The sequence below is a fragment of the Oxyura jamaicensis genome, chromosome 3, assembly GCF_011077185.1.
Source record: "Oxyura jamaicensis isolate SHBP4307 breed ruddy duck chromosome 3, BPBGC_Ojam_1.0, whole genome shotgun sequence".
Taxonomy (NCBI): Eukaryota; Metazoa; Chordata; class Aves; order Anseriformes; family Anatidae; genus Oxyura; species Oxyura jamaicensis.
In genome coordinates, this window is record NC_048895.1 from 84,546,462 (window position 1) to 84,559,407 (window position 12,946).

General features: G+C 39.0%; 1 protein-coding gene across 2 annotated transcripts in view; it reads left to right on the top strand.

Moving 5' to 3' along the window:
* PHIP (pleckstrin homology domain interacting protein) overlaps nucleotides 1-7,072 on the top strand; it is a 103,335-nt gene extending 96,263 nt beyond the window's left edge. For both annotated transcript variants that reach the window (XM_035320635.1, XM_035320636.1), the window contains one exon: nucleotides 788-7,072. In XM_035320635.1, coding sequence (XP_035176526.1) covers nucleotides 788-1,431 — 644 coding nt within the window. In that variant the 3' untranslated portion in view covers nucleotides 1,432-7,072. The remainder of the gene's footprint in view (nucleotides 1-787) is intronic.
* The last annotated feature ends 5,874 nt before the right edge of the window (nucleotides 7,073-12,946 follow it).

Consider the following 12,946-nt stretch of genomic DNA (forward strand, 5'->3'; position numbering starts at 1 on the left):
AGATTATAGGGCACACTTAATCACAGCAGGACCACAGCGTGCATGGACACTCAGTCAAAGAAGTGGTTGCAGCACCATGCTGGCTGTGAGTCCATTCTTGGTCATATTTTAGTTAGACAGGGGCGGTGGTATCAGAACACCTCCATAAGAGGTCCTGTGACATGCCCCACTGAGAATGTTCAGTAACACTCAGCTAAGAAGACCTCATAGCTCACACAAGTCTCCAACACCTTCTGACATAAGTCTGATTGCGTGAGAAACTTTGTGCAGATGTACAAGTTCTTTTTTGAAGTCTCCCTAATTTTTACGCTTACCATCACTTATTTTTGAAATAACCCTGGTCTGATTAGCTCATTGTAAAGGATGCTACCTTGGGCTGAAAGAAGGCTTTTTGTTTATCCAGAGCTGACTTACTGCGAAGCGTTGCTAATCGTTATGGCAGTGCTTCTTGAGAAACTGCTGTTGCAGATACCAAGTGTGAGTTTTTGGCCACTTGTATTGCATCAGCCAAGAAAAAAACCTTACCTGTTCCCTGTTCTGGCTTTTTTTTTTTTTTCCCTTTGTCTCAAGCTACCTTGAGCTTATTAGCCCAGCTACATACAATTAATCCTCATTGTGTCCTAGATGAAACTCTTGAGTTCTACTTTGTGTCTGTCTCTTGGGTTTGGACAGATTGATAATCACTTTGAATCCATTCAGATATTTTACAAGAGTTTTGTTATGACAGTGTGAAAATGAATATAAATGCAAATCTTTTGTGTGATCCACGCTCTCATTTTTCTTACAGCAGAATGCAAGAATAATGCTTTGGCATCAGGAAGCGTTCAGGTAAACGGACATGGAGGGCAGCCTTCAAAACCTCCAGTTAAAAGAGGTCCTGGACGGAAACCGAAGGTGGAGACTAATAACAGTAGCTGCGAAGTGGTGCACAAGAAAAGAGGCAGAAAACCAAAAAAGCTACAAATTATTGAACAGCAGAAGGTCGCAGAGCAGAATACAGTCCAGACCACAAGGGATATACCGGAAGAAGCCTCTGCTTCTACTGCTTGCAATTCTCTTTCTGAAAATAATATGAAGGAAGACTTGTTACAAAAAAAAGGCCGTGGGGGTAGAAAGCCAAAAAGAAAGATAAAGACGCATCAGCCGGGCTCGGACCTTTTAGTTCCTGCAAACGTTAAAATGCAAACAAGAAGCAGGAGGAAAAAGATAGATGAGCCTATGGAAGAAGGGGCTGAGGAGCTTAAAGATTCTGAACCTCACATGAGAACTAGAAACCAGGGTAGGAGGACAGCCTTTTACAATGAAGATGACTCTGAGGAAGAGCAAAGGCAGCTATTGTTTGAAGACACCTCCTTAACTTTTGGAACATCTAGCAGAGGCAGAGTCCGAAAGTTGACTGAAAAAGCAAAAGCTAATTTAATCGGTTGGTAACTTTTACCAAGGGTTTTACTTCAGAATGCTATGAAGCAGGTACAGTTAAGGAACAGCAGAACAGACTTCTGCTTCCCTGCTGCTATTATGGGTTAGAAGAATATGTTCTGATTTGGGAGAAAAAATTAGCAAAAAATAAACTGAACGAACATTCTTTGAAAGAAATATATATTTTAAACTTTTGCTATTTATTGCCCTCCAAATAGGTTATGCATTTCAACAGTCATTTTGTTCCTAGTTGAGAATAATTGAAGCAATTTCTGACTGACTTACAGAATCGAGAGCTACTCTACTCAAGTAGTGCGTAGTATCTCTACGTAATTAGAAAGGTGACAGAACTTTTAATGCCACAAACTGAAAACAGAAGTCTATTTTTGACCAAGCAAGGTACACGTTGATTGTAAAGTCAAGTCGCTTAGGAAGGCAGATTTGGGCAAAAAGTGGCAGTAAATTTACTTACGTTTCTATTAAATACAAATACAAGAATACCAAACTTTGCTAATCTGAAAATGCTTAATTTCAGTAGTGACGGAACATTCAACTGCAAAAGAAGCCTAGCAGGCTGTTGGTTTATCCAAGTTCTGCCAAACATAGCAAAAATGTAATCACAAATATATATATATCCACATTGGAAAAAGTTTGACTAATGTCTAATTTTTCAGACCTTGATTCTTGTATCAATCACTAAATCTCTGTTTATTGTGCCAAAGACTGAGAATCAGTGCAGTGGAAAGCCTTTTTTTCTTTTTGAGTGTCAGTACAGCATACAATTTGCAGTGATAAAAGCTGTGTATTGTTTTAAATAGTACGTTGTTAACATTGTTCTGAAATGTATCCTTTTTGGTACTTTTGGTAGAAAATAATGCACTGGTGGGGTCCTTTGACAGAGATGTTTTAGACAAAATGTATAATTGGTTAAAGGATTCAAGGAAATTACAGGACAGGTATGGAATTATGATGTTTACTTTCTGATCCAGATTGATTGTTGTTTCTACAACTTTAGACATGCTTAAAAGGCTAAAATGACCTACAAAGAAGAGTGTATGTGTATATATTAATATATACATAAACACGTATAAAATATTTCCCAGGTAAATAAATTTTTTTCAGGATTTTTTAGATAGCACTAGAATTGAAAATAAATTTTAAAATGTCATACTTTATAGTTTAATTTTAAGGGGAAGATTGGTTATTTTCAATTATTAAGGTTAAAAAGGCCAAATCACTTTTTATGCAATCATGTTTTATACAGTGGTCTCATTGCACATTGCGTTTTTCTGCACTTTTTATGGTATATCACGCTGACATAAGTCAATATTCACCCTAAAGAAAAATTCCATTTAATGATTGTGCCTTGTATTCTATTATTTCTTGCATCCTTAGTAAAATTAAGTTGTCTATTGTAAATGATAACTATATGACTTAGGGGAATGTATTGTTATATGTACTGCTATGGAAAAGAAAAGCAGTTATTTATTTGTTTATGGTACATTTAGTTATTTTATACCTTTACAAACAAACTTTAATACCATTTTCTATCACTTCAAAAAAAAAAAAAATATTGTCCAGTTTTAAGGAAAAAATACGGAAGTAATCATATTTTCTGAAATCTGGTATGGTACAAAAATGTAACCAAAATTTTCTGCGTATACATTATTTTGGAACTTTGGGTAGTGTTACAGATTTTTGTGTGACCCTAACTTAGCTGAAGAAATAAACCTGAAATGAAACCTCAATTCTGTACACCCTTACTTTACAATGATTCTTTTTTTTTTTTTTCCTTTTTTTTTCTTAACAAACAACATCTGCAATGTCTGGGAGGGCATACAGAATTAAGACCTTAAATTTGCACAGATTCTGTATACTTATTTGGGGCTGAATTCTTCACCCTTTATTTTCTGTTACAAAAAAAAATAAATAAATAAATGTCTGAGCAAAGAACACTGATATCTGGCACCAAAAGGAACAGAAATATGCTACTGTGGATGGCAAACTGGTATCCACCGTACTCAGTTTTATGTAGTTCGCTCTGGATTTTGTTACAAAAAATGACTAAAATATTTTCCAGATCCTCTTTGAATAGTTTTGGTTGTGACTTTGGGGAACAGGGATCAGTTTGCATTTCATTTGTTGGTATATTTATTTATTTTTTAAAATAGGTATGTCTTTATTCAATTAAAATAGAATCACTGATCCTGTGGTAAGGTAAAAAGCTATGGTTATACAGTTGCAATACAGCTTCATAATTCAAAGCTAATTGATTCTACCTGTTAATTTGTCAGTTCTCGCTGATGAAGGCAATCATTTGAAAATGTGTAATTTCCTGATGTTATCTGCATTGTAATATATGAAATAGATTATATCTAAAATCCGACTTCTGTATTTAGTCCCTTTGTAATAATGTTTTATATGGCATGCTTATGTATATATTTATATATCAAAAATACCTTGTACGTATGTTTTGGAGACTGAAATAATACGCATTCCCTTAACACTAGGTAGGAAATTGTACATCTTAATTTTACAAGAATAGAAGGCCTTACCTGCAGAACGTGGCTACTGCTTCCCACCCAGTAATATCGGTGACTTTAGCCAGTATTTTTTTAATTCATATTAGATACGTTAGTGGTTTTCCTTTTAAACTAAATTGTGCATCATTTAGATAGTTTTTAATAAAAGCAACACTAAAAAAATAAAATAAAATTAGAAGTTAATACCAGATTTATTTAAAAGTTTTATTTTTGTAATTTAGTTTCACTAGATTGCAAGCTTTATTTATGAGACTTTAGTCACCATCAGACTGTGCGTTTTGGTTGGGGAAAAAAACTTGTATTATTTGAGGTTGTGACACACTGTATGGACACAGGAGCTTTTGATTACAAAGTTTTAAGTTTATAAATGTGAGCAATAAACTATTGGTCAGTGTTCTGAAATAATTTAAGAACTGTAGCTACGTGCATGTTATGTAATGCCATCTCAAGTACCTAACAGCTCATTCACAAAACGGAGTGTCAGAATCTCACGTGCTTGTTTCTCATACCCATTGTAAATATTTCACAGGTTCATAGTCATATACAAATGTCAGATCTGGCAGCGATCAATACTGTTTTATTCATTTATATTTGACATAAATATGAGGATACTGTTCCGATAATTCTGCTGTATACTGGGAAACGTTAAAATGGGTATTTACCACTGAGTGGTATCTTAATAGCAGCGTGTTCTCTACCTACAGACAAGGAGGTAACTTCTGTTTCTGTGATACCAGTGTGCTTTAAATGTTTAACAGAAATCATTGTACTTGTGCCTGCATATTTAACAGCTCTTCAGCCGTTTTGTTTCTGTTGTTAATGTGTTATCCAGGAAATGAACTTAAAATCTTGCCACTATATTGATCATTATTGTTAATATTGAACTAGAGCTCATTGTCACTCGCAATGACCAGTGATACAACCTTACAGAGAAATGTCTTCCTCCAGTGATTAGACTGCTGTGATATATTTACATATGTTTATTTGTACAGTGTCCGGTTTGTACATGTGATCCGTTTGTTGTTAGACTTGTAAGATTGAGTTGGTTGAGTTAAATATTTCTATGGCTTAATATTTGTAAAACTATTAATTGATAAAGGACCCTGATGCAGCACGTAGGACATACTAATATCTATAAAAAATAAATTGTAGCGTAGAGACAACTTACTCACTGTATTGCTGTACAAATATTTTTCAAGTACCAATTCTGATTCTTTTGCCTTACCAAAAAAAATTCCATACAACATAAGCAACAGTCTGTCCATTCGGTAAAGTCAAGCTTGTTACAATTTTTGCACCACCTTGGTATAAATCTTTTGCCCACCTTTCTTGGACCAAGGACCGCAAGTAAATGCTTTAGTGTGTTAATTTGAATTTAGGCACATGTTAAATGGTTGGCTGGTTCTACAAAAGCAATAGGCTTAACTGGAGACCCTTTCACCCCCTATTTAAATACTAGGTTGGAGGTTAGATGATTTCAAGCTCGCTTTCATCAACATTTGCAATTAATTTGAAGCATACGAATCTTGCTGAGGTAATTTTAACGTACTGCTGGTCAATCAAGATACATATCACAACATTTGCATTGTGTCCTGAGTCCTTACCTGACTAAAGTAGTGTGTTCTGTCCACATTATTTCTCATTCTTTTTTAATAACACAGTTGAGTGTTTTTAAAGAGTTTTAATGCATCTCTGCAACAACGCTGTGAAGCAGAAGGTAGGGCTTTCAGACCTCACCTAGAAACAGCAAAAGCTCATTTTCTGTTTACTAATTACTACGTAGCTTCTTTTTTCCCTGAAGTTCTTGTAACAGATTGGTTTCCAAGGGGACTTGGATACTCAACTGATAAAAGGGCTGTTAGTTTTCTGCTGTAAATTATTGTAAATAAGTGCTTGTTCATATGCAGAATAAACTGTACTACATTTTGTAAAATTGGCCAAAGCTGACAGTGTGTTTCCAGTAACAAATCTGGTAATGACAGCGTCTGTACTTAACTGTTTTTGAACCAGGAATGCAGCTTGTACACTTGCTGCTGCGTCTGGGGGAAATAACAGGTAGCCTTTAAACTGGAGCTAACCCCTAGGTGCTCTTGCTTTTGTGCTAATTTTAACGTGGGGATTGGCCATTTCATTTTACAACGTGTTAGAGAAAGAAACACTCCAGGAAAGCTAGGTTGAAAGGCATCTTCAATTGCAGAAAAATGAGATTAGCGCTCCCCCCCCAACTGTAATGGCTGCAGGGCATTCTAGAGAAAACCTTATATGCTGCAATAAAATAAAGGTGAATAAATTTAGCTTTTAGGGGTTAGATAGTGAGGCAAGTAGGCGTTTGGATCCTTTTTTAATGCAGATAAATACATCAGGAAATTCACTTCAAATACTGCAAATAATACATTTTTGGGAGGGAAGGTAGTGTTATGCTATCAGTTTCTACCCTGGAAGAACAAAGAACAAGGTCATAAAAATTAGGAGTAGAAAGGAATAGAGGCACCGACTGTGTGCACATGCCTGTATGATGTACGTGTACTATTTTTGTGCTTAAACTGCGTGTGTTGGTTTGCTGATAGACTGAGACCATACAGAAGTTACATTTTTGGACCATACTAAAACTGCAGAACTGTGGTGGACAACTGGATAACGATCATGAGTGTATTAAATTCTGTCATAATCCTTAAATATGTATAGAACGGAGCTCAACCTTACGGAAATGACCGAGAAAGGTTAATTTTGAAACTGACACATTTTCAGATTAAAAAATTACACTTATTTTGTACAGAATTATGTAAAACACAAATCTGTTGTATGTAATGAGTAACAGTTTTGAAAACTATAATTCTTTAGCTTTATTGAGCTTTTTTTTTCCTCCTTCCAGAAATCTGGATTATCATGTTATAACCTGAAGTATCTCACCAGGATAACAGTGCCCTTTCTTTTTGTACATAAGGATTGGAAATTTCTTTACTGTTATGTGGACACTTTCTATGTTAGTTTTGATGCATAATACTTTGAATCCTTTTATACAAACTAGAATGTATGTGTAAGAATTACTGTCACTGCAATGTAGTAACTACAAACTTATTTTTAAATAAATAGAAAACATGTTTTTCTAAGTTGTCCAACAGTGTTTGTTTCTATCTAGTGATTTACTGTGTTTGGGGACAATTGTATGTGTTCTTCAAAACAGCCTAAAATCAAATCAGCTCGTTTTGATTCCTTGTGGAATCTGGTATTGCCTAGCGCATTATGTGGCAAGAGACAGAATCGCAGCCAAAGAAATCTGTGATAGAGATCAAAATTTGCTGTTTTGTCAGGGTTTTTTTTTTTGTTTGTTTGTTTGTTTTTACTGAAAGAACACAGATCTGGAGGCAATGTAAAGGCAGTAGCATCTGGTACTGAAGACACAATGTTGCCCAGTCCTCTAGCTCATTTTCGCGTGTGCAGCAGGGTAGCCCTCATCCTGCAGGAAGCCATCCCTGCTCAGGTGACACCTGTTTGTACCAGAGCTACCTCCAGTATGGGTGGAAATCTGCTTCTCGACAGCTCTAGAAGAAGCTAAACGAAGCAGGCAGAGAGAAGTTTCCTGCCTCCCCGCACGCAGAGTTCGGGGCTGCAGCCTGGTTGCCCTGAACGGGTGGTGCACAGAAAGCTCGATAAAGGATGTCTTCGGAAAGTAACAGGGTTTGCTTGTTTGTATCTGCCTTGTTTCGGCTAAATAGGTATACAAAAGAAATGTTTGGCATCTCCAATACTGCACCGCGTCGGTCCTGTTTAATGTCACCCGTTACTTGCTTTAGCAGATGATCTTTTCCTCATTATACCTTACCTGAAATCCCAAGAAAGTGGTAGAAGAAACCCTTTCTAGCCTAGCAGATGCAGGTACGTGTGCTGCTGAGCAGCGGGACTGGACGGTTGTGGCGTAGCAACTGGGATCCCTGTACGACCTGTGCATGTCAGACTTGGCTGTGACGGAGTCTGTGGCAAAAGGAAGAGTTGTTTTAGCATTGTTTAGAAAAAAATCTCTGTTCCCTCAAGTACCTGTTTGAGTTGTAGTCATTGGCATGCTCTGCTGTGAGAGAATGAATTCTAGAATTATGAAAATGCAGTATGCTTTTCCTTTCGCGTGTACATGGAGTACTGGAGGTGGGGTTTCTATTTTATACACATCTCCAGTATTGCTATGTTCAAGTATTGGTGTGCTTTCCATAACCGAGCCACCCTGGGTCCAGGATTTTAGTGGGAGGCCTGGTTTTATTTTTGTTCATGCCTCTGAGTAGCTAATGACTTTGGTTGGTTGGTTCTTCTAGGGAATGGACACGGGATAACTTTATAGGAAGTTTATGGTCTTTTTTTCTGCGTAACTTTGTACAGAAGCTTTAAAATACCGTGATATCCTGGTTCTCTGTCCTCATGTGTCTGACAGGTCACTTTTTAAAAGCTACCCTAGTTACTCTTCTTCAAGTAGGAATCAAGATTTTGTTTAGGATGAGCACACATTGCGAAACGGTGGAGTCTGGCAGCTAGAGCATGCTGACCGCACCAGTGCTAAGACTTCATTACCTCATTAAAGCCATTTACTCCTGTTGGATCGTGAGGCTCTTTAAATGGAGGAAATCAAGTAGTCGCGTTGAAGGTGGCCATTTTGTTTTCAAAGCGAGAAGTTCTTGTATGAAAACCCTTGTTTTTTCCTGCCCTGGCAATCAATATGCACTTTACAAAAGAGTGTGTTTGTCATTTTTTCCCAAAGACAAATAAGCAAAGTGTAACGGCTATAAAAATTGATCAATGTTTCTATTTGAAGCATATGTGGAAATAAAGCAAGTGCCAGAAAACTAAATACAGCAAGCAGTGTAGAAGGTGACTGGAATTTAAATAGCTTGTAGTTGACTCATTGTTCATAAAATTAGCACGCAGAATGTAATTTTTATGGGTTTTGCTAATGTGGACAGGAAGCTCAAAGCCCAAACACTCAGGCTGTTTTTTTAGCTCAGAGGAACCTTGCATGCCAGATCTCTGCACAACAGGCTTAATTTATTTTGACAGAAGTGTAGTAAGGGTTTATGAATCCTTTCTCATGCTTTGAAATCTTTGTGTGAGCTGAAGGGAAGACAGGATAGAGAATTCTGGAGTGCTGTTTCTAATCTGATAACAAGCGTACGCATTTCCTTCATGCTGCTTCTTCTCCTTTCAGAAATGGGGAGGTTTTACCTAAACTTGGTCCTATCTGATGTACTTATCTTTTAGGTACATCAATGAAAAAAAAAAGGGGGGGAAACAAAAGCCGAGGTAGGTAATCAATTCAATCTGCATCACATTTCTGCAGAGGCACGTTTGAGACCTGAAGATACCAAGTTCAAAGTAAATATTAGCATTCAAGGTGCCATGCAGCCTTAACATGCAATTTGTTTCAGGACTCTGATTTTGTGTTTGAACAAGGATGTTTGAAATAATAAAGACTGTAACTTAAAATGTAAAGCTTGTTTAGAATATGGCTAAAATTCTAGAAAGGATTACTTGATTTACATCTCACAGTAAGGGAATCTGGTGGGGTTATTTTTTCCCCATATGATAAACCCTAATTCAAATTTTGAATTCTCATTATTATGAAGGGGATTGGGGCAAGCTGCCACGAATGGCTAAAAATGGGAATACAGCTGTCAGAAACTTCCCATTCGCCAAGGTTTTATGTTAATGACACTTACAGAACAAAATTACTCAGAGGTGTTTTTTTTTAATCTTGCGATCATGCCAGCAACTTTCACTGCACTGCGTGTTTTTACCCAACCAAAGCCTTAACGTGGAGACCAGGATGCAGGAGTACTTGATGTACGACTGCTGTCCTTCACTGGCATCAGATAACTCCTCACACACAGTTACGTTGGGAAGGATTAAAACCCTACCACTTGGAATTTTTATTCTGTTTAATGGTTGTAAAGGGTTTGAGGTTGGAAAATGTGCATTAATATTAAAGTCTGCTGATAACCAAAGCTACAAGGGAAAAGAGAGGTTCAATTATTTAGGAAAACGATTAGAAAATTCATATAAGCTTTCTCTTAAGAAACTGTCTTATGGACAAGGTTTTCTTCTTACATGCTAATTTATCAAACCACAGTTTTCTTCTGGCTTTGGAAGTGTTCCAAGAAAATGCTTCAGTCTGTGTAGCAGTCTGGCCTTTTTACAAAACTTAAGTTTGTATAGAAATTCTTGTGAGTTTTGGTCCTTATTTTTGCACTTGTTTTAGTGCCCTGACTCCTTGTTAAGCATCCTCTTCCTCTCTCAGAGGATTGTTGTTGCCAGGGAAGACTCACGGGCACCTGGATGGCAGAAATACAGTTTGCTGAGGAACACCCTCATCCAGGCTTCACAGGTCGATGGAGAATTGCAGTTTCCCTCTGTGCCTGTAATGAGATTGCACCAGGTTAATGGAGAACCCCGTCTTCACCAAAGAGGCTGTTTTGAACTTCTCAGGACACAAAGCAACCTCCCTAGTTCTCTACATCTTGGCAATCGCTGTTGTTCCACACGGCTTTGTGAAACTCCACCTATCTCATCAAGCGAGAGACATTTGGCATGGCTGTACATCTGCAAGTTCTTGCTTCTTCATGGAGAAAAAGAACAGTGGAAACCCAAAGATTTTATGTATACAAGAAAATTTCTGCAAAGAAATAGCTTTCTAAACCTGGGATCTTCCCCCCAGGTCAAACTGGGATCACCCCAAATGGATGGTATCTCATGTCATTCTCCCTCCCCTCCACAGCTGTTTGAAACATCAAAAAAACTCTGCTTTCTTGGCCCCTCGTCCAAGACTGTTTCCAGGAACCCAATTAAATAAAACCCACATGTGCTCTTGGGCACAATCTTTCTTATGACTGTTTCTTAAGCCCGTTCAAAGAGACTGCTTTAGCAGGGACTGCAACTGCCCTCGCTTTTAGGGACCTTCCAGCCCCACTTTTGCCACCTTCCACTGAGGAACAAGGACGTGGTTTGAGCCTGCTCATGCTGAAGCTGCTCTGATCGCTGGTGCCACCCTATCCTGTCAGGGCGTGCCCCCATTTTGGGAAGAGGAGCCTGTGTAAGTAACCACAAAATGGCGGCTTCTGCCATCGTATGCAAACGTATCAGCTTGGGCTTGCGTGACATTCAGCTGCACCAAATTTAACGTTCTTCATGGACATGGTGAGAGTGAAAGCCCTCAGCTTGGAAAAAGATGTCCGGCATTTGTCTCTGGGAGGATTTTCTGATACACACCATGCTGCACAGGCTGCTCCACACCTCCAGGGAAAAGAAAACATTTAACCAGGGCAGCCCTCAGAGGTATTTCTCTGAGTTGCTGCTGAGTGAAAGGTAGATCTGGTGCTCTAAGCTCTCTACAAGCATTTTGCGTTGGCTTCTCCGGGATGAAACAAGTGGTTTGGGAAGAGGAGTCTCCCTTCCGAGATGGCTGCACTGACCGGGCGGTGGCACTTGAGCTGCCTCTCTGCCTGAGCTTGTTCTGGCGCTGGCTCTTGCTTGGTCGCCCTTGCATGCCTGGCTGCACGGTGGCCCACCTGTGGTAGGAAAGTTGGGGAGAAACTGCTGCCTGGTGAGAGGGGAAACCACTGTGATGCTGTGCGGGAAGCCAGTTGCTCAGACCACGGATGTCCTTTGAGTCAGACCAATACCGAAACCTCACCCTGCTCCAGCGAAGGAGGACAAGATAGATGGTCCTCTCTGCACGCCTCCGGGTCACAGTGGAGTGCACGGGTGGCTGGTCTCTGGCTCCCACACCACAAACCTCTGCTCAAGTGCTTGGGGAACAACCTGCTTCCTAACAGGAGCATCTTGCAATTTGACCTACCTCACATTTCTGGAAGGTGTCCTCATGTTTGAGAAGCTGCTTGAATCCCACCATTTCAAATTCGAGCTAGCACAGAGACAAGACACGGTATTTCATCTTAAGGTTGATGGGTGACCAAGAGTCACTTCAACAGAAGAGTGCTTCAGGCAGCCAAAAAAACTGATTTGCTAACTGGACAAGGAAAGAATGAGTGGTGGAGGGACAGAGCTGGACCAAAAAAGATGAACAACTCAGTCTTGTGCCTCCTGCTGTGATGATGACAACTGAGTAAACTGCCAAGATCACAGATCTGTGGTTTTGTTGTGGTGGTTGTATGTTGGTTTTTGTTTGTTTCTTGTTCCAGCCCCCCAGCAATTACATTAGTTGTACATTCTGGCACACCTTAGCAATTTCCATTCTACTAATGCAAAGTGCACAGGAGGGTAAGGAGCATTTAGATAACATGCTTCATCTTTGCTTAGTGCTACCTCAAGTGCAAACAAGTTCAACAAAATGATCCCTAACTCTCTTTGGATATCCCTTCTTGTTCATAAGAGATCGATGCTCAAAAAAAAAAAAAAAAAAAAATCAACAAAACCCTTTGTAAGAGGACTACAGCAGCCAGATGGCATCAGCTAGCTGGGAAGGACAGCAAGCAGAACTGCTGACGTGAAACCCATGGACCTCCACGTGGAGGCACCAAGTGTGCAACCCTACTCCAATACGTGAGTGTTTTTTTCCAAGCAAGGCTCATCTCCTGTCACAGCTCTGTCCGTCTGCTCCAACCTAACTCCTCTGCTACCTACTGCAGCTGGAGAGCATTTTCAGTCAACTCTTCTCCTGGGGCTAAGCCTGTGTAGAATATGTTCATTAGATATTTCTTTATTGGTTTTCAAAGGTTAGAGTTTCACTGAACTTACTTTCCATCGGAAATAGCATTAGCTCTGCTTTAATGAACACTGTTAGGCTGCTCAGTCAGTGTCATGGTTAAATCTGTAAATCTTGGCCAGAAATTAGAATGGTAAACTGCAGTCAGCAGAGAAGTGAGACCACAGGGACTGCAAATGCAATAGTGGTTTGGCTTCCAGTGCCCTTAAATGCTAAGGCTGGTATTCCTGTCACTCAATTACAAGATTGGTTGATTTTTATTTTTTTTTGGACTTGCTATCAT